Source organism: Phascolarctos cinereus, unplaced genomic scaffold, assembly GCF_003287225.1.
Source record: "Phascolarctos cinereus isolate Bilbo 61053 unplaced genomic scaffold, phaCin_HiC Scaffold_4;HRSCAF=312, whole genome shotgun sequence".
Taxonomy (NCBI): Eukaryota; Metazoa; Chordata; class Mammalia; order Diprotodontia; family Phascolarctidae; genus Phascolarctos; species Phascolarctos cinereus.
Window position 1 is genome coordinate 697,258,670 of NW_027555847.1, and position 23,345 is coordinate 697,282,014.

General features: G+C 46.2%; 1 protein-coding gene across 1 annotated transcript in view; it reads right to left on the reverse strand.

Annotated features, from left to right (window-relative positions):
* The window catches only part of CFAP251 (cilia and flagella associated protein 251), an 87,671-nt gene continuing 64,326 nt past the window's right edge, over positions 1 to 23,345 (reverse strand). The window contains 6 exon segments of the mRNA XM_020970268.2: positions 1 to 365; positions 6,634 to 6,735; positions 8,875 to 8,934; positions 8,937 to 9,102; positions 19,464 to 19,607; positions 19,819 to 19,909. Of these exon segments, the coding sequence (XP_020825927.1) occupies positions 268 to 365; positions 6,634 to 6,735; positions 8,875 to 8,934; positions 8,937 to 9,102; positions 19,464 to 19,607; positions 19,819 to 19,909 (661 nt within the window). The 3' untranslated portion in view covers positions 1 to 267.

The window sequence follows — 23,345 nt, forward strand, 5'->3', positions numbered from 1 at the left end:
CCAAATAACTATGTGCAATTCACAGCTCATCCTGCTTTAATTTTCAGGTTTCATACTTAACCCAATTCCCCAGTTCATGGGCTTTGTCAATTAGCAGGATACTGGCCTTTCCAACATCTCGACTTTGGTGCTTTACAGAAATTTCCTTGTAATCCTAAAAATTCCTAAAAGGGTCAATGGAGGGGGAGGGGTTGGGGGGGAGCAGCATCTGTTGGGGAAAGGGCAAAGTTCTGTGTTTCCTGCATCTCTCCCACTTCGATGGCCTTTTCAGAGGTCTTCAGGAATGGGCAAGCCAAGAATGTCAGCAGTGAATATCTCAGCAGTGATTTCTTCCGGGAGCTCTTCCTCCAGGCAAATGTCAGATCCTGGATAAATAAGATGAAACAGAACAGTCCCCACATGCCCAGGTCCCCAGCTCAGGAAGGTTGAGGAAAAGAATCACAAGGAAGTATCACCAACCCCCCCCCACCACCCACACACACATTCAAAGGGATCTGTTCCAGGACCTGACTTTGGTTGCCTGGATGCCATCGTGTGGAGGTTGGTTAAAATCCCATTTTCACCAGAGTGATGACTGTCGATCAGTTCTCTGCAAACTTCATTGGACAGTCTGACATGAGGGCAAGAGTAATTTTGGCCCAAGATACTTTGGGAGAAAGCCCAAATGGAGCATCATAACAATGATAACTCCCACTTTTAGAGCGCTTAACCAGGCTGCAAAGCACTTTCTTCATGCAAGGAGGCAGACAGCACACATATTATTATTCTCATTATACAGTTAGGATGAACGAGGCTGAGAGAGGTCACGCTGCTAGTATGTTTCTGAGCTAGGCCTCAAAGAGTCTGAATCTCTGCACTGGAAAGAACCTCAGAGGCAACTAGGCCAACGACTTCGACCTGAAAAGGAATTCCTTCTCCGACGCCCCAGACGAGGAAGGAGTCCTCTGGGTGCCACGTGGGGACCTCCAGGGGAAGGGGAAGCTGCTGCTTCCCAGGACACTTCTCGTTGTTGGAAGCTTCTTTAACAAACATCAAACCTGATCCTCCTCCCCACCTCGTACCTGTCCCCCTTTCTGCTCCTAAGCCAAACAAAACATGCCTGATCCCTCTTCCCCATGAGGACCTTTCCGGGACCTGAAGGCATCGGCACTTCCCTCTAAGCCTCCTCTGTGGGCCAAACCCCTCGTCCTTGCAGACACTTCTCACGCGCCTTGCTCCTCTCCTCCCACCTGCCCGGCTCTGCTTCTTGGGGATTTTCCCACTGTGTTTGAGTCTTTCCAAAAATGTTCTACACACTGGTTGTCAACTCCCATTGCTAAGGAGGAGCTGAACTTTCTGTGGTGGCTAAGAATCGCCAATCACAGGGATGCCCATCGATTGGGGAATGGCTAAATAAACACGCTGCGGTAGGTGATTGTGACGGAATGTTATTGCACTGTAAGAAATGACAAGAGGATGGTTTCAGAAAAACCTGGAAAGACTGACACGAACTGACGCGGAGTGAAGTGAGCAGAACCAGGAGCTGCCGTACAGTAACAGCAGCATTGTCTGACGAACAACTGTGAATGACCTCGCTATTCTCAGCAATATGATGACCCAAGACAATCCCAAGGGACCCATGATGAAAAATGCTATCCACCTCCAGAGAAAGAACTGACTGCGTCTGAAGACAGACCAAAACATAACTATTTTTCTCTTTCTCTTTCTTTTCTTTTTCATTCCTTCTATTCAAGTCCTCTGGCACAAAATGACTAATATGGAATGTTTAACATGATTACACATGTATAAACTATATCAGATTGCTTGCCATCTCGGGGGGGGGGGGAGGGAGGGAGGAATACAATCTGGAACTGAAAACGCTAAAAAAGTGTTTAGGGGGCAGCTAGATGGCACAGTAGACAGAGCACCGGCCCTGGATTCAGGAGGACCTGAGTTCAAATCCGGCCTCAGACACATAACATTTATTAGCTGTGTGACCCTGGGCAAGTCACTTAACCCCACTGCCTAACCCGCCAAAAATGTTTAAAAAATTGTTTTAACATGTGATTGGGGAAAAATAATTTAAAAAAGGAGAGCTGCAGGTGTTGCCTCTGTCGAATGAGGCAGGAAATCAAGGCTCCTCCAGGTTAAGTGGATCAGATGCAGGATTCAAACCCAAGCCTTCCTGGGCCCAAGGCCAGCCCTCTGTCTCCACTCTATCCACCAGCCCCTCCCAGATGTCAAAGGTGAATGCTGAAGTTTAGAGCAGGCAATGACTGCCCAGTCTAGACTACCATGGACTGGTCTGGATTTAGAAGCTTTGTTAACATTGTCAATGCCCTTCTCTCTGACACCTGAACAGGGAGTGATGGCATCAATGGAGCCCAGCGATCTTGGTCACCCTGGGTGACTCCAGGGAGAGCCTGACAAAAAGGGCACACCGTCCACAGGCTTTTCAGGCCTAGTGTGTCCTTCCTAGCCCTACCTGCCTGGGCCAGGCAGAGGGCAGAGAGAGGGCAGGAAAAAGAAGCGGGGACAGGAAATCCCACGCTCGCCTCCTGACAAGCTGCATGTTCCTCACTCTCTCTGGCCCCTGACACCCAGTCAGCCGTCCCGTTGTGTTGTTTCTACCTTCAGAATGTCCCCTCCAGAATTCTCTCTGACACTGACACCCCTACCCTGGTGCAGGCCCTCATCACCTCCCACCTAGGTCAGCCTGCCGCAAGTCTCTCCCCAGCCCCTCCATCCTCCGCTTGGCCGTCACACGGATTTACCCAGAGTCCAAGTCTATGTCATCACTTAGTCAGTGAAATGCCAGCGGTCCCCTATCACCTCCAATACCAGACAGAAAATCTTCTGTTTGGCTTCTAAAGCCCTTCATAGGCTGGCCTCTTCCTATCTTTCCAGGATTCTTATACCTTATTCCTCTTCACATACTCTATAGTCCAATGACATTGGCTGCCTGGCTGTCCCTTGAACAAGATGTACTATCTCCCAAATCCTCTCCTTTCCACTCCCCTCCCATTCTCTTCCTGTCTTCCCTTCCTTTCCTTTCCTTTCCTTTCCGGCTAGGTCTTTTCCCTATCTCAACCAAACTAAAAGTGCAGTGATGGACTCAGAGTGCAAATTGAAGCATTTTTCCCCCATTTCTTTCCCTTTTTTGGAACACAGTTAAGGTAGAAACTTGTTTTGCATATCTGCATATATTTGTAATAGGTTTTGTTTTTCTCGCCTTCTCAGTGGGTGGGAGAGGGGGTAGAAGGGTGGAGAGAGTTTGTGTACTTAAAAAAAAGAATAAGTCTGTACATAAATTTTTAAAAAGGGAAAAAGAAATTTGAAGAGGGAGAGAGCACTTTCAGCTGTGTGCATGTGTGCATTGTGTGTGTGTGTGTGTGTGTGTGTGTGTGTCTGTGTCTGTGTCTGTGTAGGTGTGTATTCAGAGAAGGCTCCACGGAGGAGTAGTCACTGCTGAGCTTTGAAGTAAGAGATGGATTTTATGCCTATTCCCTCTCTTTGAAGGAAGAGCTGAGGAGCAGATACATTCACACACACACACACACACACACACACACACACACACACACACAATGTGTGCAGGAATACAGGGACCTGATTCATTAAAAACAATGTATGTATGTATTTAAAAGTTCTGGGAAATGCTAAAGCTTTTCAGTAAACTAAGATGTCCCTTCCTAACAGTCTCTTTTTCTGCAACAATCCTTCCCTGAGCCCTTATATCCACCCTCCTGAGCAATGGGACCATGCCAGGAGCCTGCTATTCTACACTCCAGAGTCTCACTACATTGCCCCCATCCTCTCCTCCTCTGTTCTGGTCTGTCAGGCCTTGCCAAGGCCAAGCCCTCTATCTGCTCTGGGAGTTTTCCCCCTCGGGTCCTTTCCCCTGCCCCTCTCACCTTCATTTCCTCATTATCACTGGCCCCTTCCTCACTGCTGACAAGCTTGTCTCTGTCTCTCCCACCCTTAAAAAGGCAGTGGGTATCACAGTGGTTAGAGCATCAGACCTGGAGTCAGGAAGACTTACTTAAAATCCAGCCCTAGATGCCTGCTATAGCTGTGTGATGCTGAGCAAGTCATTTAAGCTTTGCCTACCTCAGTTTCTTCACCCGTAAAATGAGGATAATAATAACACCCATCTTCTAAGGCTACTGAGATAATGTTTGTAAAGTGCTTTGCAAACCTTTACAAAATGCTGTAGTTATTATTATCAATAAAAAAGTTTCATTTGAAGCTGCCATCCTCTGAAGCTATTATTCTATCTTTCTCTTCCCTCCCATGACCAAACTTCTAGAAAAATAACCTTTATCTGTTCCTTTCACTTCCTCCCCTTCCATTTCTGGCCTACAGTCCCACCATGTATGGGGTCATAGGTTTACAGACAGAGGGAATCTTAAAGACGGTCGAGTTTAGCCCCCTTATTTTTACAGGAGAGGAGACAGAGGCCCAGAGTCTCTGATCCCCTCCCCCAAGCCGAAAGTGTTCTCTCCCCCTTCTGCCAATTTCTTTTGAAGCTCAGAGCAGCAGAACCAAGATTTTAACCCAGTTTCTCTGACTCTAAATCCAGTGCTTCCCCCCGTGCTATGTCGCCTCGTATTTCCCTTCAAAGCTACCAACGTTTTCTTGACTGCTTTTCTCATTCCTCACCCTGGTTGACCTCTCTGCAGTTTTTGGCCCTTGTGATCCCCCTCCTCTCCTTTTAGACACTCCCTCCTCCCTCAGCATCTGTGACACTTCTCTTTCTACGGGTCCTCCCTTCCTGCTCATGCGACCCTTCCTTGATCTTCTCTGTGGGATCACCATCTTTCCATCTCCTGTCCCTGAATGTGGGCATTCTTCAAGGTTCTGTCCTGGGTCCTCCCTCCCCTACATCTGGACAATCCCATCAGTTCCCATGGGTTCAATGTTACCTCTATGAAGAAGACTCCCAAATGTGTGTATTCAGCCCCAGTCTCTCGTCCAAACTTCAGACTCTTTTCACCAGACCTAATGGACAACCCCACCTCAATGTCCCCAAAGCAGCTCAAATTTATTGTGTGCAAAATCACCTCTTAACCTTCTCCTTCCACAAGTTCCTGTTTCTATCGAAAATACCATCTTTCCAGTCATCCAGATTCAGAACCTTGGAATCATTCTTGGCTTCTCTCTCTCATCCACCTTGATCTATCAGTTGCCAAGTCCTGTTGATTCTGCCTCCAAGATATCTCTTGCCTCTGTCCTTTGCCCTCCATTCATATGGTGCTACCCTAGTTCAAGCCCCTATCGACCTGCCTGCATTACTGCCAAAGCCTCCTAAGTGGGCTCTTCACTTTTTTAGGGAAGGCAATCAGGGTTAAGTGATTTGCCCAGGGTCACACAGCTAGGAAGTATCTGAGGCCACATTTGAATTGAGATCCTTCTGACTCCAGGGCCAGTGCTCTATCCACTAAGCCACCTAGCTGCCCCCTCCCCACTTTTTTTTTTTAACTCCCTTTTCTCTAATCCATCCTCTGCACAGTTTCCACAAAAATCCTCCCAAGGCAGGGGTCTGACTATATCCCTGCTGCACTCAAAAATCTTTAGTGGCAAAGTGGATAGAGTACCGGCCCTGGAGTCAGGAGGACCTGAGTTCAAATTTGGCCTCAGACACATAACACTTGCTAGCTGTGTGACCCTGGGCAAGTCACTTAACCCCACTGGCTAGCCAAAAAAAAAAAACTTTAGTGGTTCTTTCCTCATTGCCTCCATAATAAAATAAACGGTGTCCCAAAAGTCTTAGTGCAGTATGACAGCACTAAGACTTTTGGGACACATTTTGCACCTGACCCGGGCTGGCCTTCCATCAGAGCTCTTCGCCACAAGATTCCGGCCCACCTTTCCACATACTTGATGTTCCAAACAGGTCACCTTGCTATTCTGTCTCCCCCTTCTGTAGTTGGCATAGGGTATGGTCTAAGCCTGGAATGCACCCCTTTTAGGACTTGAGCTTCCTTCAAGGTCCTACCTCTTTTGTGAGGCTTTTCCCGATCCCCCAATTGTTAATACTCTCTCTTCAAGTGACCATCTATCTGCTTCTTTATGTGCATGTTTGATCCCTACTTTCCCAAAGAATGTAAGCTTTTTGAGGACAGAGACGGTTTCATTTTTTCCTTTGTAGCCCCAGTACCTGGCACGGTACCAGTACTGCACTGTATACAGAAGACACTTAATAAATATTTGTTGAGTTCTGATGACCCGGGATCAAATTCTGGCTCCAAATCCCAACTAACTAGTGACCACAGACAGATTATTTAACCTCTCTGATCTTCAGCTTCATCTGCAAAATGGGGATAATAATGCCTGCATTACCCATCCTCACAGGGCTAGGTTTCAGGAAAGTGTTTTGTTTACCTTGAAGCACTATGTACAAATGAGCTTGTCAACATTATTAAGAAAAAAAAAAAGATGGAAAAGCAAGCAAGGCAACATGAAGTCAAAAAGAACGGCCAAAGGAATGGCTAACATGCTTTCACTGAGGATATTCATTCCTCTCTAACATGCTGTGTGGTGATTTCCTTGCGCCGAACTTGGTGAAAACTCAACTAGTCAGGAAGACGATTGCCCGGGTCATTCTACAGAGCATTCATCAGTGCCTGGGGAAGGTTAATCATCATACCGTACCTTTGTAATCCAAGGTTGCAGGTTCCGATTTCCAGCCCTCTGGGTTCAGGCCAAACAGCGTGCTGAAGCAGTCTGACAGTTCCTCCTCGGTCATATGCTCCCCTGTGCCCCGTCCGGTAAAAAGGCAACTGGTTAGAGCCTGGCACTGTGGATGTGAAGGCACTCTGCTAAGACGCCCGCACTACATGAATGAGCTCCGATGCTCTGTGGAGTCATTATTTCATCACTAAATCTGCTAAAACATCTCCTGACCTGCCTACACCTTGGCAGAGATTGTTTCATGATTGATTGTGGCCTAAAAGAGAAGGCTATGCCCACCGGTGGCCACCCCCTTTGGTGACATGCTCGTTCCAACTCAGCTGAGCTGATCTTTGGACAGCAGACCAGGTTCATGCTCCAACTTTTCTCCTTTGGTTGGGACAATGTGGACTGTAGGGTCCTTGTGCACTGGCCTCAAGGACCCAGACTTATCTCCACTCCAAGTTAACAAAGGCTGGAAAATGAGGGCAGCCAATTCCTCTATTTAAGGTGAGGGGCAAATAAATGAGTGGTCTGAGGGTTATGCTTGAATCCAAAAAAATATTAAAAGACCTCAAGAAAGGCATCTGTGTGCTGGGGCAATCTTCTGTGACATATTTACAGAAGAATGTGGACAAAAATTGCACAGGAGAGAAAGCGTAGATGACTTTTGAGCCCTCACTAGTGGGGGGACTGCCCACATTATTGGGAAGTAGGTTCATCAGTTATTTTACCATTTCCTTAACTGGAAAAACAAACAATTTAAATGGCATACGATTCGGTTCATTCATGAGCATCATTCCACAGGCTTCCTTCGGTGCTTTTAACCTCTTCAATCCTGAAGTTAAGTTTTGACTTATGTGTAAGGGAGGGGAAGAGGTTTTAATGAGTTAACAAGCCTGGATACCCTGTGACCCCTTTATGAGGCACAACCACTTCTCTGATTGAGTTAAGAAGGGAACAAAGCAATTGGCTGAGCAAACAAATTAGCCAGGCCTCTGGGAGCTTTAAGTCGCTAAGCCCTGGGCAAATTTCAGCGTTCAAGAGGGAAAGCTCGCAAGCCTTCTGCTGGCGGTGAAGACCACTGGGAGGGGGAGGGGAAGGGAGTTGTTTCAAGGCCACGTAGCTTTGATGGGGAGCAATGGGATGGACAAATGTGAACACCAAGAGGTAGTTAAGCCAGCAAGGAGGCACTTTCAGGGACCATGATCCCTGGGCAGCAGAGAAGGCAACCGGGCCTGACCCTGGGAACCCCATTGAGCAGCCCAATCTGAGAGCCGACTGCATTCTCTACAAAGAGAAAAAGGTCTTCCAGGGTCTGGAACTCAGGACCTGAGTTCAAATCCGGCCTCAGACCAAACACTTGACACTTACTAACTTTGTGACCCTGGGCTAGTCACTTAACCCCAATTGCTTAAAAAAAAAATACCCCAAACTTATAGCTTTACAAAAAGGGGCAGACAGACAGCTTATTCAGCATGCTCACGTAAAGTAATCAGTCACAACTCTTCAGCTCTATAGCTGAAGGACAGTGCCTAAACCACTGTCCCAGGATCTCCTCTTCTTCCCAGCTCTGCTTTTTCAATGGGAACCTCCATCTTTACCTTGCAAGCCACAAACTGGGCTTTACATAAAAGCAGGCTGTTGTTTACCATTCACCAAGTACTTATATCCTTTGATGCCTCAGAGAGGCAGCCTGGCACAGTGAACCAAGGGCTAGACACTAGGGTCTAAATTCTCCCTCTGACATTACTAATTGTGTGATCACGAGCAAGCTGCTTGCCTTCTCTAAGCCTCGGTTTCCTTACCTGTAAAATGAGGATACTACTATCAGTAACAGCAATACCTAGCTTGCCCTTGTGATAAAGTCTGTAAAGCACTTTGCAAACCTATCAATGCTATAGCAATGCCAGTTGTAATCATGATCTCATGATGGGAGTATGCCTTCTGCTACTGCTACTTAATAAATGCTCATTGGTTGACTGATCACAACCCATGATCTCATCTTGGGAGACTGAGGTGTGTCGTGCCTATGTGAGTCCGCCACTGCACATTGACTCAGTGGCCCTGGTAAGAATGCCAGTGCCCACACTGAGGCTGCCTGTCTGTTATCGCTCATTCTCTATACCTGACCAGCCCACCTCTTGTTCTCATCATACGTATCTCAGATGATGCCTTTTGTGTTACTCCTTGCTTGAGAAAACCTTAGGCATATATACTGACCTTTGGTTAGAAGCAATTCTAGGAAATCTTCTCTCCTAATAGCCATTTCTTCATCCTTTTGAGATAGCCAAGAATTTTGAAAGAATTTCGTATGTCACTCATGGTTTGACCAAAAGGTGGTCTGTGGTTGATGTAAACCTTGACAAAATCTGGCAAGTTGATTGAATCAACGAGCTTCCCTGTATCCACATACTCACTGAATTTAACTTCATTTAGCATATCATCAATCTAAAAAAGATGCAGAAATTTTTAAAACATGTATTCTTGGTAAAAATCTGAAATTTTCACATACTTTTTAAAAAAACAATTTGTATTAATATATTGTTTCTTATAGCATCATAATTATCCCAAGCATTCTTCTTCCTCCCAGAGGAAGTTATCCCGTATGACAAATAGTATCTTTTTTTTTTTTTTTGCTTTTTGGTGAGGCAATCAGGGTTTAGTGACTTGCCTAGAGTCACATAGGTAGTGAGTATCAAATGTTTGAGGCTGGATTTGAACTCAGGTCCTCCTGATTCTAGTGCTGGTGCTCTATCCACTGTACTACCTCGCTGCCCTGACAAATAGTGTTTTTTAAGAGACGAAAGAAAAAAGTCAGTGCCAACTGACTGATAAACTGAAAAAGTCCAAAAATATGTGCAATGTATAACACCTGCAGACCTCCCACTTCCACAAAGGAGTGGGTTGGGGGCCTGTCCTCATCCCTCTTCATTTGAGTCCTGATGGATCTTTATACTTTTGTTACATTTACTTTTAATTTGTTGGTGTTATTCACATAGTTTAAAAGAGTAGAAAGTAGGGGGCAACTAGGTGGCGCAGTGGATAGAGCACTGGCCCTGGATTCAGGAGAACCTGAGTTCAAATCCGGCCTCAGACACATAATATTTACTAGCTGTGTGACCCCGGGCAAGTCACTTAACCCCACTGCCTAGCCAAAAAAAAAAAAAAGAAAGAAAAGAAAGTAACAGGTACAATGTTGGGCCACATCTAGTTTTTCTCAGCATGATCACTCAATTCAGAAATATTCCTCCATAACAGTAATCATGATGATGAGCATTTATATAGCGCTTTAAAGCTTATGAACTGCTTTACATGGGTCATCTCATTCTGTCCTCACAACAATGCTAGTAGGTAGGTGCTAATATCAGCTGTTTTGGATTTTCACACTTTTAAAAAAAAATTAATGCTTATTTCTTCATTGTATTATTTAGTCTTTTTTTTTTTTTGCTTTTTCGGTGAGGCAGTCGGGATTAAGTGACTTGGCCAGGGTCACACAGCTAGTAAGTGTCAAGTGTCTGAAGTCAGATTTGAACTCAGGTCCTCCTGACTCCAAGGCTGGAGTTCTATCTACTGCGTCACCTAGCTGCCCCCGTTTCATAGACGAAGAAACAGACTAGGAGACATTAAGCAACTAGCTTAGGGTTACCCACTTAGTGACTAAAGGCAAGGTTGAAATGAAGGTCTTCTTAATTCCAGGTCCTGCACCTTGTCGTTCAGTTGTTTTTCAGTTGTGTCCTATTCCTCGTGACCCCATTTGGGGTTTTCTTGGCAGAGATCCTGGAGTGGTTTGTCATTTCCTTCTCCAGCTCATTTTACAGATGAGGAAACTGAGGCAAACAGGGTGAAGTGACTTGGCCAGGGTCACATGGCTAGTGTCTGAGGCTGGATCCGAACTGATCCCGGCGTGCTATCCACTGTGCCACCTCGCTGCTCCTCCTCCTACTCCCCTGCACAGACCTGATGCTCCAAACAAGACTCTCAATCGTCCAGAAAGAAAGAATCTGAAGAGAACTCAGCAGGCAGCCAGTCTGATCTCTTGATGCTTGTACAACTTGTTTCCAACTTGAATTGTTCAATCTAGCCACTACTGCAGTCTCAGAGTTTGTAGCTTACGGTTGCTGTTCTGTTTTTCTGTTTTCCTCTGGAGGTGATCCGTGAATTCTTTCAATTACAATTTCACTGTGTCTGTTTAGAAGCTCTGGGCAGTCCTCTTCTTTTATTTCCTGCAGGACAGTGTGAAGGTTTGTGGTCTAGATTCCTATGATCACCACGTTGCCTCTGTCCGTCCTATCTTCCAATATGTCTTCACTATGTTTTGTTTGCATGGTCAGCATATTTTCTGTCAACGTTCCTGTTTCTTGCTTCTCTGCTTCTAGGTTGTCCTTTGCTTCTGTGTATTTGCATTCCCAATCTACTGTTCTCTTTTCTGTTTCTTTGGCGAGGCTGGCCATCGTCATTCGAGTTCTTCTATTCTGTTCACTATTTTTGCTGTGCAGGACAGAAATTCTGCTCTCATAATTCTTATTTTCTTTTAAATCACTCAGGAACAGTGTGTTGTGGTTTCATGCTCTCCTCAACTTCCACAGGGTCCTTTGTCTCATCAAGTGTTACATCATTTTCCTTTTGTTGGGGGAAAGGGGGCAGTATTTATCCACAGATGCCTGAACTCATTTACTACATCTGAAAGCCATATTGCCTTCCATCATTAGTTTTTTCCTGTTGATTTATGTTTATATTCAAGGTCTTCAGATTTCTTTTTCCTGAAAATTTTGGTACTTTTAGACCTTTCCTCTTTTATTTTCCTTATCACTCACTTTCTGACTCCCTCCCTTCTGTTTCCTTGGGGGCTAGATCTCAAAAGTATCTTGGCCTCCTCCCTTACTGAGTAATTCATACTTCAACAGCCTAGGTCTCTGCCCCATGTGACTTCTGAGTGGTCAGAACTGGCTCCGGCTAGATGCTGCGTTCTTCCTTCAGACTTACTGGGGTGCTTCAGAACTCCCCACATGCACGGTGTCCTGTCCTGGTGACCCTGCCCGCTCCCTCTGCTCCTTACTTTCTGGCCAGGCACCAGTAGTTCAAAGTCTGCTTTCTCTGGTTCTAGTAGAGCCTGCTTTCTCCAGCACCAGCAGTTCAGAGCTTTGCAGCACTGGTACTTCTGGGTTGCAAGCCAGAGTCATACTGGCTGTTGATGCCTGAGCAAACTTTCACCATGTGCTGCCAGAGTCTCTAAGGCACTAGAAAAAGAGACAGGGAATGGGGTGCAGGAGTGGGCTTTGATGTAAGCCTGTGTTGTATCGTCAGTTCTGCTAGCGTGGCCTCGCTGCTGATAGTGTTGGAGGTAGGAGAGGGGTACTGAGTGAGCACAGGGCCGGTGAGCATCAGCTCCTGGTTCTGGGAGGATTTTTAAAACCTTCCTTTTGGATTCTGGGTATCCTAGACCACAGAAATAGCTGAAGTTGCTTTATCTTTGGCAAATAATTTCTGCGTTAGAGAGGGCTGAGAGGTTGTGGCCGTTAATGAAGATGTCACAGCTACCATCTTGTTGCTCCTGTGACCTGAAAATCCCCATGCAGTTGGATCTGTAGCTGAACGAGTTATTCCTTGAGGGCTGGAATGACTATGTTTTTCTTTCTGGTGTCTAGCACAGGTGTTGGCATATATCAGGTGCTTAATAAATATTTGTTGACTTAGACTGACCAAGAATCCCCTCTACAATATGTCTAATCACTGGTTGTTTAGCCAGAAAGTTTCTTTCTTTTTTTTTTCCCCAGCAATTAGGGTTAATTGACTTGCCCAGGGTCACATAGCTAGTGAGTGTCAAGTGTTTGGTCTGAGGATGGATTTGAACTCAGGTCCTCCTGACTTCAGAAAGTTTCTAGTTGCATATTTCTTGAAAATAGTAATAGGGGGCAAAGTGGGAAGGTATGATAGTGATATCCCAGAAAAAGAAAAAAGAGAAGTGACATCCCAGAAAAAGAAAAAGACACTAGTAAAACATTAAGAAGACTACACAGAAGGCCAAAAGTAGTTCAGAAAAGAACACAGATAAGCAGGTCAGTTTTAGAACTATCATATCAAATTTATTAGTTAAAAAAAAGCTGTACATAATAGAGATTTCAGATTTTATATGCAATCCTCTTTTTCTGTTCTTTTTTTTAAATAAAGAATGTTTTTCAATGTTCAAATAATGATGTCTGTCAAGTTCATCATTAGGAAAATACTTTTTTTAATGCCTATTGAAAGTGACTTACTTGGAGCTATCAACTGGTCCAACCAATCTGGGAAGAAATTGGGACCTGTGCCCCAAAAGTTACCAAATTGTGCATATTCTTCGATCCAGCTATGACACTACTATCCCCAAACCTCTCAAAAATCAAAGAAAGGGGAAAAGCACCCATAGTGTACAAAAATATCTGCAGCAGCTCTCTTCATGGTAGCTAGAAATTAGAAACCAAGGGGGCATACTCTTAGGAACAGCTAAACAAACTGTGTGTGGTATACAAATGTAATGGGATTTTATCAGCTCGTGAGCAATGACAAAATGGACTGTTTTGCAGGAAGCTGGAAAGATCTCTAATGAAATGATGTGCACCAGAGGGAGCAGAACCAGCAGAATGAGAACAACTCTGGAAGACTCTACAACTCTGATCCCACAGCTCCAAACCACGTGTCCAAAGGAAAGAATGGGAAACATCCCATTGGCCTCTGGACAGGGAGGTGATGGTGGGAAAGTGCAGAGGCATGCATGTTCAGGTCCAACCAAAGTGGGAATTTGTTTTGCCTGTGGACTATGTGGCAACGGACTGAGGGCTTTCTTCTGGTTGGGGTGTGTGTGTGTGTGTGTGTGTGTCTTCCTCTTTATCTGCTCAGCTGGAGTAAAGGGTAGCAGAGTGACTCGCTCCAGGTCATGCAGTGTAGACCGATCCTAGACTGAGTATGAATGCATCTACAAATGCTTCCTCCCACTCCACGCCACTCTCTTCTCTCCGCTCTGTTTCACTTGTGAACTCTGAGCTAGAATCATAAGACCAAACCGACTACCTAATGGGATTCAGGTCAATAACTATTTATTTATTCTAAAAAAGAAAAAAAAACCGATCCCTGCTCCCCATCCGCTGTTTCCCTGCAGCCAAACCTCTGCTCCACCTCGGCTGGAAGCCTCTCATCAGGCACAAAGATTAGTGTTCAAAGCTTGGGAAAGACTGAGGAAACAGCCCTGTGCAAGTTCCTGGACGCTCTGATCATTTTTGAGTCGCTGTTAAATCACACAACTGTGCCATTGCAAGGTCTTCGGAGGCTGCCTGGCCAATCTGTACCTAAGCCACAATCCCCTCTACGACCTACCCATGAGATGGTCCTTCAGCCTCTGGGAGTCTCCAGTGAGGGACAGCTGACTCACTGACCTACAGGTGGTGGGTGGCACCACTTTGGGATGACAGGACAAGCCTTTCTGCACTTCTGCTCATTGATCCTAATTCTGCCCTCGGGGTGAAAACAAACCTAATCACTTGATAGCTGAATGTGCTTTCACATCTATCCTCCTTTTCTCCAATCTCAACATCCTCAATTTCTCCAACTAATCCTCATATGGTGTGGTCTGAAGGTCCCATCCTCACTGGCCTTTTCCGGGTGTTCTGCAGCCTAACAATGCCCTCCCCGAGAGAGACACCCAGAACTGAACCTCACACCATCTCCGCGCTTGGGATGTACTGTCTCTACCTACTCCGTTCCTGCCCTTCTTTCAAAGCCCAGCTCAAATGTCACCTCCTCCGGGAAGCCTTCCCTGATCTCCCTGGCTCAAAACCATTTCTTCTTCCTCTGATCCAGCACAGACCTTGTGTAAGTCTTGCGGCACTTTCGAACTTTATTAGTGTAATCTGTACTCCTGCTTTTTCTCCTCTGCAATGCCATTGGGAAGATCACTAAGGGCGGGGATCATCTATGACTCTTTCTTCCTTCCCATAGGGAAGGGTGCACAGCAATATGGAGCAGATGAGAGAATCCCAGATTTTGAGCCAGAGGACATGGGTCTAACCCGAGTTTTGCCATTTATTACCTGACATCTTGGGGCTTCTTCCTCTGTAAAATGAGGGGAAGGTGGGCCAGACGATCTCTAAGGTCTCTTCTGGCTTTAAACCCAGGATCTCAGCAGGAACTCAATAAATATTTGTTGAATAAATCTGTCCACTGCTTACCCCTCTACCAAAGGCTTAATTCCAGTTTAGTGATTTTATTTACTGTAGAACTGGGTGGCCCCATGGTTAAAGTCAGGAAAGAGTCGTTAGCTGAAGACAGAGCAAGGGTAAACAACCAAACCCAGTTTCAGATCCAAGAACACAGACATTGTTTCTCTAAAGTACTGAAAACAGAAGCGGCATCCTTCATTTCACTGCGGAGCAACCCACTGCTGGCTAGAACAAAACAGCCTCGCCTGAGGGGTAGCTCAGGAGCTGTACCTATCAATTTGGAAATGAAGACCACACTCTTTCGAGCACCAGGCAGAAGAGACAGTCAGACTGAAACATGCTTTGTGTATTTTTGTTTTTGGAGGAAGCCTATGATGCTGAGGCCCCCTCTTCGGGGTAGAGCTCTCCAGATTCCCAGGAGGTTCTTCTAGGAGCAGAAGTGTTGCCTGTTGGCCCTCAGCTAAGATTCCCCTTCCTTGATATGCATGGGCCGTGCCAGTTGGCTGTAATCCTTCCTCCCCCACTGGAAGTGAGTCAGTCACAAAGATTAGTGTACCAAGTTTGGGAAGAGCCCTGAGAAAACAGTCCTGTTCAAAAGCTCCTGAATGCCCCAGTCTCTTTCCACTGATGACCATCTCAACCACAGCTAAGGACAATATCAAGGTTTCATTCTCATTATCCCATCTTCCCACAGGGTGGTATTTGCACCTTCTGTGCACGTGCAGCACCATATTGTTGCCATAATAGCAAATCAAAGCTTCTCCAAAGAGGTTTGGATTCCCCAAAATGCTCCCCATGCTGCCCAGAACTTGGCACTATCCTGCTAAGTAGCAGCTCTCTGGATGAGCTGGAGATTTGGACCTCCACTTATCACATTAACCAGTTTAAACTCCCTAAGACAGCTACAATGAGAAGCAAAAATACATAATGATGCATCAGTCTTGTCATAGTAAGTGGCTTTCAACTGCTGGGTGTGATATCAGTGTCTGAGCCCTCTATGTGTCAGAGCTGAGTTTAAAACAACGTGGAAAAGGACAGCGATGTCTCAATGGGGAATGTACCATTAACCACAGCAGAGGGCTGTTTTCAAGCCAAAAAGCCCTGAGAAAATTTCTATTAAAGTCTCAATAAATCTGACAGGAAAACAAAAGGGTCAAAAGCTTTCTGCAAGAGCTTAAGATAAAACGTCTCATCAGTTAGCAAAGTTTGTGGAAAGACATGGGATCCATCTGGGTGAAAGGGCCTGCAGAAACGGCGTCAAACAAAAGGAATAAATGTGCCCTTTAATAATGTCTAAAATCGAAGAGGCCACGGATCAGAGGGAGCTGACACTCCCAACACCTGCTCTGTACCACCTGCCGGCTCCACGCATAAAGAACCGCCACATGCCGCAGACTACCTTGTTATTGTTGCTTGGTTGTTTCAATCACGTCAGACTCTCTGTGTCCCCATCGGGGGTGTGCTTGGCAAAGATACTGGAGTGGTTGGCCGTTTCCTTTTCCAGCTCATTTTACAGATGAGGAAACTGAGGCAAGCAGGGTGAAGTGACTTGCCCAGGGTCACCCAGCTGGGAAGCATCTGAGGTCACATTTGAACACAGGTCTTCCTGACTCCAGGCCCAGCGCTCTCTGCACTCTGGCACCGCTGAGCTGCTCTCTCATAGTCTACAATCCCATGGTAATGTGCGTGTGGACTAACCTTACTAGATTCCTTGTACGCTCCCTGAGAAAAGGGGTTGTCTCTAGCTTCTCTTCGTATCTTGCCCAGTGCCTGACGCTGTGTACTGCAGACAGCAGGTGCTTCATAAATACTTGTCCCCTAAGGCCGGTGCCACTGACCCTCCTCCCTAACCTCGGGGTGTTTATATCAGCACCCTTCTCCTTCTCTTCAGCCCCAGTACCACTTTCTCTGGGAAGCCTTCCCCGATTCCCTCGTCAGAGTTCCTTCCCTTGGATTCCCTCCTTTCTGCACAGATTGGGAGGGCAGAGTCTGTTTTCTGGCCTTTGTGTTCCTAGCACCTAGGACAGAACCTTGCCCATAGCAGGAGCTGAACAAATATTTGAACAGCATAAACCGAATGTCCATTCAGTGGTGTGGCTTCCTGCCCTGATTACCAGCCATTACACATCCATGGCCCAGTCCCTAGGAGGAGATGGGGACAAGCCCTGATCAAGAGAGGTGAAAAGCACATCTGTACATACCCAACAATGACGGAAAACCGCGTTCACCACTAATTCTCAGAAGAGACAGATTTCTCAGCAAGAAGCTGATGAAGGGACGCTTTTGTCTGTGCCTCCCCCCCACCCCCACCTTTCTCACCAGGGACTCAGATTTCTTTTTTTATTTTGCCACGCGCTTCTCAGAGATGAGTGTTGGGTGGGGTGTGTGGAGGAACTGAAAGGACCCCCGGCACTCACATATGCTCTCATCCAAGAGCCCACAGTGATCGGAAAGTTTTGTTCCCTGGCTCATGCCCCAGACGGTACTTGGGGAGAAGACAGGCGACCTTCCGATCACACAGTGATCAAAACCGGGTGATCCTGACACAAGAGCAGCGGATCCCAATGAGGGGGCATCAAAGCGGGCGCCACAGAAGAGTTACCTTCCTAGCGTCTGTCATGTGCTCTCGGCCGCCAAATAAAACCTGCATATTTTAGGACTCCTGCATCTTAAATGAGTCTCTTCTAGGTTGTGACAGCTAATGGGACTGAGGAGTCTCTGCTCCTCTCCCTCGGGTGGAGTCTTAATAACTACTGACCATCGTCCCTCCTGGCAGGAGTCTCAGGGGCCAAATGTTTTGCACACTGTCAGATACACTCTGTCTAACCCTACCATACTTTCTCTACTGTTTCACTTGGTGATCTCATCAGCTCCCGTGGATTCAATTATCATCTTCACGTTGATGATACCCAGATCTACTTACCCAGTCCTAACTTTCAGACTTGCTTCTCCAACTGCCAACAAGACATCTCAATCAGGATGTGCACATTTTAAACTCAACATGTTCAAAACTGAACTCATCCTTCCCCCTAACCTATGGCCTCGAGGCCACGTGTGTGTGTGTGGCCCTCTAGGTCCTTGGGTGCAGCCTTCTGAGTCCAAGTTTTACAAACAAGTCTTTTTATGAAGGGGATTTGTCTGTGACGTCTGGATTCAGTCAAAGGGCCACACGTGGCCTTGAGGCCACAGGTCCCCCACCCCTGCCAGCCTAAACTCTCCCCTTTCCCTAGATTTCCTGTGACTGTCCAGGGTACCACCATGTCCCAGGCCCCCAGGCCCACAACCTCGGTTGTACCCTCCCTGCCCCCTCACCCCCCTCCATCCAATCTCCCTTCCCAACATCTCTTGTCCGTGGCCCCTTCTCTCCCTGCCACACCCCCTGCCTCACCCTCTCACCCCCCTCCATCTGATCTCCCTTCCCAACATCTCTTGTCCACAACCCCTTCTCTCCCCTGCCATACTCCCTGCCTCAACACCACGTGGCTTCTTTCAATCATCAGCTCAGGTACTGCCTTCTCAAAGATGTTCCTGGTCCTCCTTAACCTTCATGCCTTCCCTCTGAGATTCTCTCCAACCTATCCTGTGTGTATCTTACCTGTATGCAGTTGTTTTATGTCTCCCTATTAGACTGTGAGTTCCTTGAGAACAAAGACTGACTATTTGATTTTTTTTCTCCCTCTGTGTCCCCAGAGCTTAGCCAGACTGTGGCACATTAGGCACTCAGTACTTACTGACTTAATTAACAGCTAATTAACAGCTATTTTTCTTTGTTTCAAAGCAGAGGACAATCTTGGGGTGGAATATGCCTGAGAATGACTGTGATAGTAAAAAGGGAGACATCAAAAATATCTAATAAATAAACGGAGGCAAGTAGGTGGCACACTGGAGAGAGCGCTGGACCTGAGTTCAAATATGACCTCAGACATTTCCCAGGTGTGCGACGGTGGGCAGAGCACCTGACCTCTTCTGGCCTGTTCTCTTCTCTGTAAAATGGGGACAATATGGGGACCAGCACCTTCTTCCTGGAGCTGCTGTGAGGACCAATTGAAATAACATATACAAAGCACTCTGCAGACTTTCAGGAGGCACATAAATGATGGTTATTATTATTATTAATGCAGCTGTACAGTGTTTCCAGGAGACACCTCATAGCCAAAGATAAGAACACGCCTCCCAGGAGAAATCGACCTTGTTTTCACCTGCTTGGACCAATTCCTGAGAGCACCCCCTCTCTCCCTACCTCTCTCTCTCTCTCTCTTTCTCTCTCTCTCTCCCTTCTCTCCTCTCTCTCTCTCCTCTCTCTCTCCTTCTCTCTCTCTCTCTCTCTCTCTCTCTCTCCTCTCTCTCCCTTCTCTTTCTCTCTCTGTCTTTCTCTCCTTCTCTCTGTCTCTCTCATCTCTCCCCTCATAATATCATGTTCTTTGTCATGTTAAATCCTTTTTCAACAATGCATCTGAATCATCCACAAGTGAACTCCCAAATCTATTTTTACGAGAACAAACCTAGGATCCACCCTTTGACCCACAACCACTGTTTCTCAGAGAATGCAGAATTGGGTTGTTTGACTTTTCTGGTGTAAATTTAATATCCCCTGGTTACTCTTTTTTTCTTTCTACCTACCTGCTCTTCAGATGGATAGAAGCCAATTGCTCTCATTACAAAAGGAAGCTCACTCAGGGGAATTTTTGTTGACACCTTTCTGGTCTCCATTGTATCAATACCCTGACTACGGAGCTGAGAATAATAAAAATAGTCCTCCAGTTCCTAAGCGGGAATACAAAAGAAACATGACAAATTTAGGCTTCAGGCTGCAATATCCACCAGGCAACACCTCTCCAGTCTTTTGTAGGAAGTGTGTCTTGTAGGTATGAGGATGAAAAGCTTTTAGAAAAGGGACCGTGGTTAGTTCTGGGTACATTCTTTTTAACAATCTAAACAGAGGTTGCCAGAAAGTGTTTACTGGGAAGACAATTACCTTGTAGAATTCTCCTTCTCTGCCCCCGTCCAGCAGACCATAGAATGGGGTCAGATCTTTACCCCCCAGGGAAACCGCTGCCTCCAGAGCCCTGGAATAACAAAAACATCACTATTGGAGAGCACTCATGCAAGAACAGACTTTAGGTGGTAGCCTGCCCAGCGCCAGCAGCTGCTGAGTGATATTAGACAATGAGGCGCGATTAAAGTCTTGGTCAGCTTGTTAGGAAAAGTCCCTCGGAGATCAACACGAAAACTGAACATTCAGATTCCAGCTAAAGCAGCCAGCAGGACGAGAGCACCGAATGTGAAGGCAGAAACCCTGGTTTTGTTACATCCGAGTTATGCAATCTGGGACCAATCCCTCTGAGACTCAGTTTCTTCATTTGTCATGTGGAGAAAAATACCTATGCTGCTTAAGTCACAGGGCTTTTGTGAGGTTCAAATGAGACAGTGATGGCCAAGCACTTGATAAACCAGAGAGCAGGAGGCCTGAATGTCTCTTAAGGCATAGCCAAGCACAGGGTTTTGCCCAGAGGAGGTACTTAATACAAACGGTGCTGAATGTGAACTTAATCCCTGCCATGCTCAGGCCCCAATGATGAGGCCAACACTAGAGTTGCCTCTGTACTTCTGTGCCCTCAGCTTCCTTAGCACTCATGGGGACAGGCAGCCGAGGAAGGTCTATCAAAGCACAGAACTGGGGAGAAATCCCATATTCTGAAACCAAAGCCCACAGGGTCCAAGCCACTCACTTTTTTTTTTAGGCAATCGGGGTTAAGTGACTTGCCCGCGGTCACACAGCTAATAAGTGTCAAGTGTTTAGTCTGAGGCCGGATTTGAACTCAGGTCCTCCTGACTTCAGGGCTGGTGCTCTATCCACTGTGCCACCTAGCTGCCCTGAAGCCATGCATTTTTACAGAGGTAGAAATGGAAGCCCAGAGAGAAGTCACCTGCCCAAGGTCACAGAGCTAGGAAGTGGCAGAGCCAGCGACCTGAGGCTCAGGTCTTTGGCTACAAATCCAGGGCTCCCTGCTCCCCCCAGAAGGCCAGCAGGGCTCCCTGCTCCCCGCAGAAAGCCAGCAGAGCTTTCTTTCCACCATAGCTAAACCCTGAGTTTCAAGGAGGTTGCTTCAAACACAGCCAAAGCTCCCCCAAAATCTTGAAGCCACCATTAAATAACAATCACAGTCAAAGAGTAATATTCTTGAGCTTTGGAACACAGGGTCAGAGTTTCTGAGACAGACCATCTGAACAGTATGAAGGCCTGCTTCTCCACAGGCCATGGTACACTGATAAACAGGGGGATATTTAATAATAGCTGACAGTTCCATGGTGCTTTATCATTGTTTCCTGAGTGCTTCTCAGGTGGTCTTTCATTCAGTGCTCACAACAGCCATGTAGAGGAGGGTAAGCTAGATCTCTGATCTCACTGAAGTGGCTACTCCCTCCCACGAGGCAGATCCCAACCCTTCCAGGCCGGCTCATCTTGACCATGGCCTTCCATGAGTTCACGACAGGGAGGTCCACCCAGTGTGCTGGTGGCTATTCTTGAATTCCCTTGACATTGCAAGGATACCAGTGGAGTATGGAGGCTTGCCACCTGGCCTGCCATCTTTTTCCCATCACACATTTTTTGATGATATCATTTACACCACTTTTTCTCCCTAATCCCTTACTTATAATGCATCACAGACTGCTCACACCCACCATATCGATGGTATGTCTCCACTCTCCTTTGGGTTATTCTCAACTCCAGTTCTTTGGAGGCTGTAGAGTTCCATGACTTGCAGCAACACATCCACACTGGATGAATAACTGATGTTCAGAGATGGCCCTTTGTTTTAGGGGAAAGCTTAGGGTTATTCAAAGAACTCTGCAATTTCCCAGAAGCAATCGAGCCTGCTCTCCTTCTCCAGTTCAGCTCTGGCCCAAATTCATTGTCTGTTTTCACCGTCTCTCCAAGTGAGATGCACTAACGGAAGGACCCTACAGTTGGGCTACCACATTTAGAAACTAACATCATGATCTCAGATGTACCTGGGCGTTGCCTCAGACAAACTGAGACCTGGGAAAGACCACAGCTTAGAAAGGCCAAGGTCTCTCACTGCATCCAGGGCCATCTCCAGTCATCCTGATCTGTATCTTGCCACTGGACCCAGATGGCTCCAGAGGAGGGAGTGAGGCTGGTGACTTTGCACAGCCCTGCCTCATTTAAATCCAATTCCCCTGCAAGTCATGACATCACCTTGCTGATGTCATGGTCCTCTTCAAGAACAAAGGACGAACAATGACAACAATCAGTTGGACTACCACATTTAGACACTAACACCATGATCTCATGAGATGGCACAAAAGAAAACAAGAATGGGAAAAGCCACTGGGCATTTGCAGAGGAAATCTGCACTGGAGGCAGTGCCTTTCTGAGTGTGATGAGTGACTGCCCAAGAGGTAGTGAAGGAAGAGGAGATGCCAAAGGCACAGGAAAAACCTGGGTCTTATTACTACCAACAAAAGGGGACCTAGAGAACACCAATAGCTATCACCAGCCCATAGGAAATACTATGACACAATCACACACACACATTGAGATGTCTTTGATAAGGGCATTTGCAGGAAACAGGCAGGCTTTCACAAATGATGCTTCACAGCAAAATTCTGTCGATCAAATCACATCTCTACTATCCTACTATTAGCTGAAAGATAGTAGGGAGTACAAGCTCTCTCTGGCTCATTGTTTATCGACTATAAAAAAGCACTAGATTCAGTAGAATAAAGTGATGTCTTAAAGGCTCGCCTCCAATCAGGTTTTGCCATGCGTGTGGCACATGATTACCGAAAGGTGTAACAACTGAGATAACCTTGTTCAGCAATCTTCTGGTCGCTGATGGCAAGTAAGGTACCAAACGGGGAGAAGTGCGCTCGCCAAAGGTGTTTGTCACTGACGTGGAGATCTATGGGAGTCCACGTTGAAGAGGAAATGAAGGTTCCTTAACCTTGTTGGTGTCCCGGAGCCCTTCGGCTGTCTGATGAAGCCTACAGATCCTTTTTCTGAGCTATGTTTTTAAGTGCATAAAACAAAACACACAGGATTACGAAGGAAACCAATTATGCTGAAATGCAGCTATCTAGACCCTTCCAATAAGATCAGGGGTGAAGCAAGACACCCATTATCACTATTACTATTCAATATTGTACTAGAAATGTGAGCTGTAACATCAAGAACAGAAAAAGAAACTGAAGGAATGAGCACAAGCAGCAAGGAAACAGAACTATCACTTCTTGCAGATGACATGATGGGTTACTTAGAGAATCCCAGAGAGTCAACTAAAAAACTACGTGAAACAACTAACAATTCTAGCAAAGCTGCAGGATATAAATCTACCTGCCAAGACACACACAAGAACTTTATAGACACAATTACAAAATGCTTTTCACACAAATACAGATCAGAACAAATGGAGAAACGTTATTCGCTCCTGGGGTAGGCCAATATAATAAAAATGACAATTCTACCTAAATTAATTC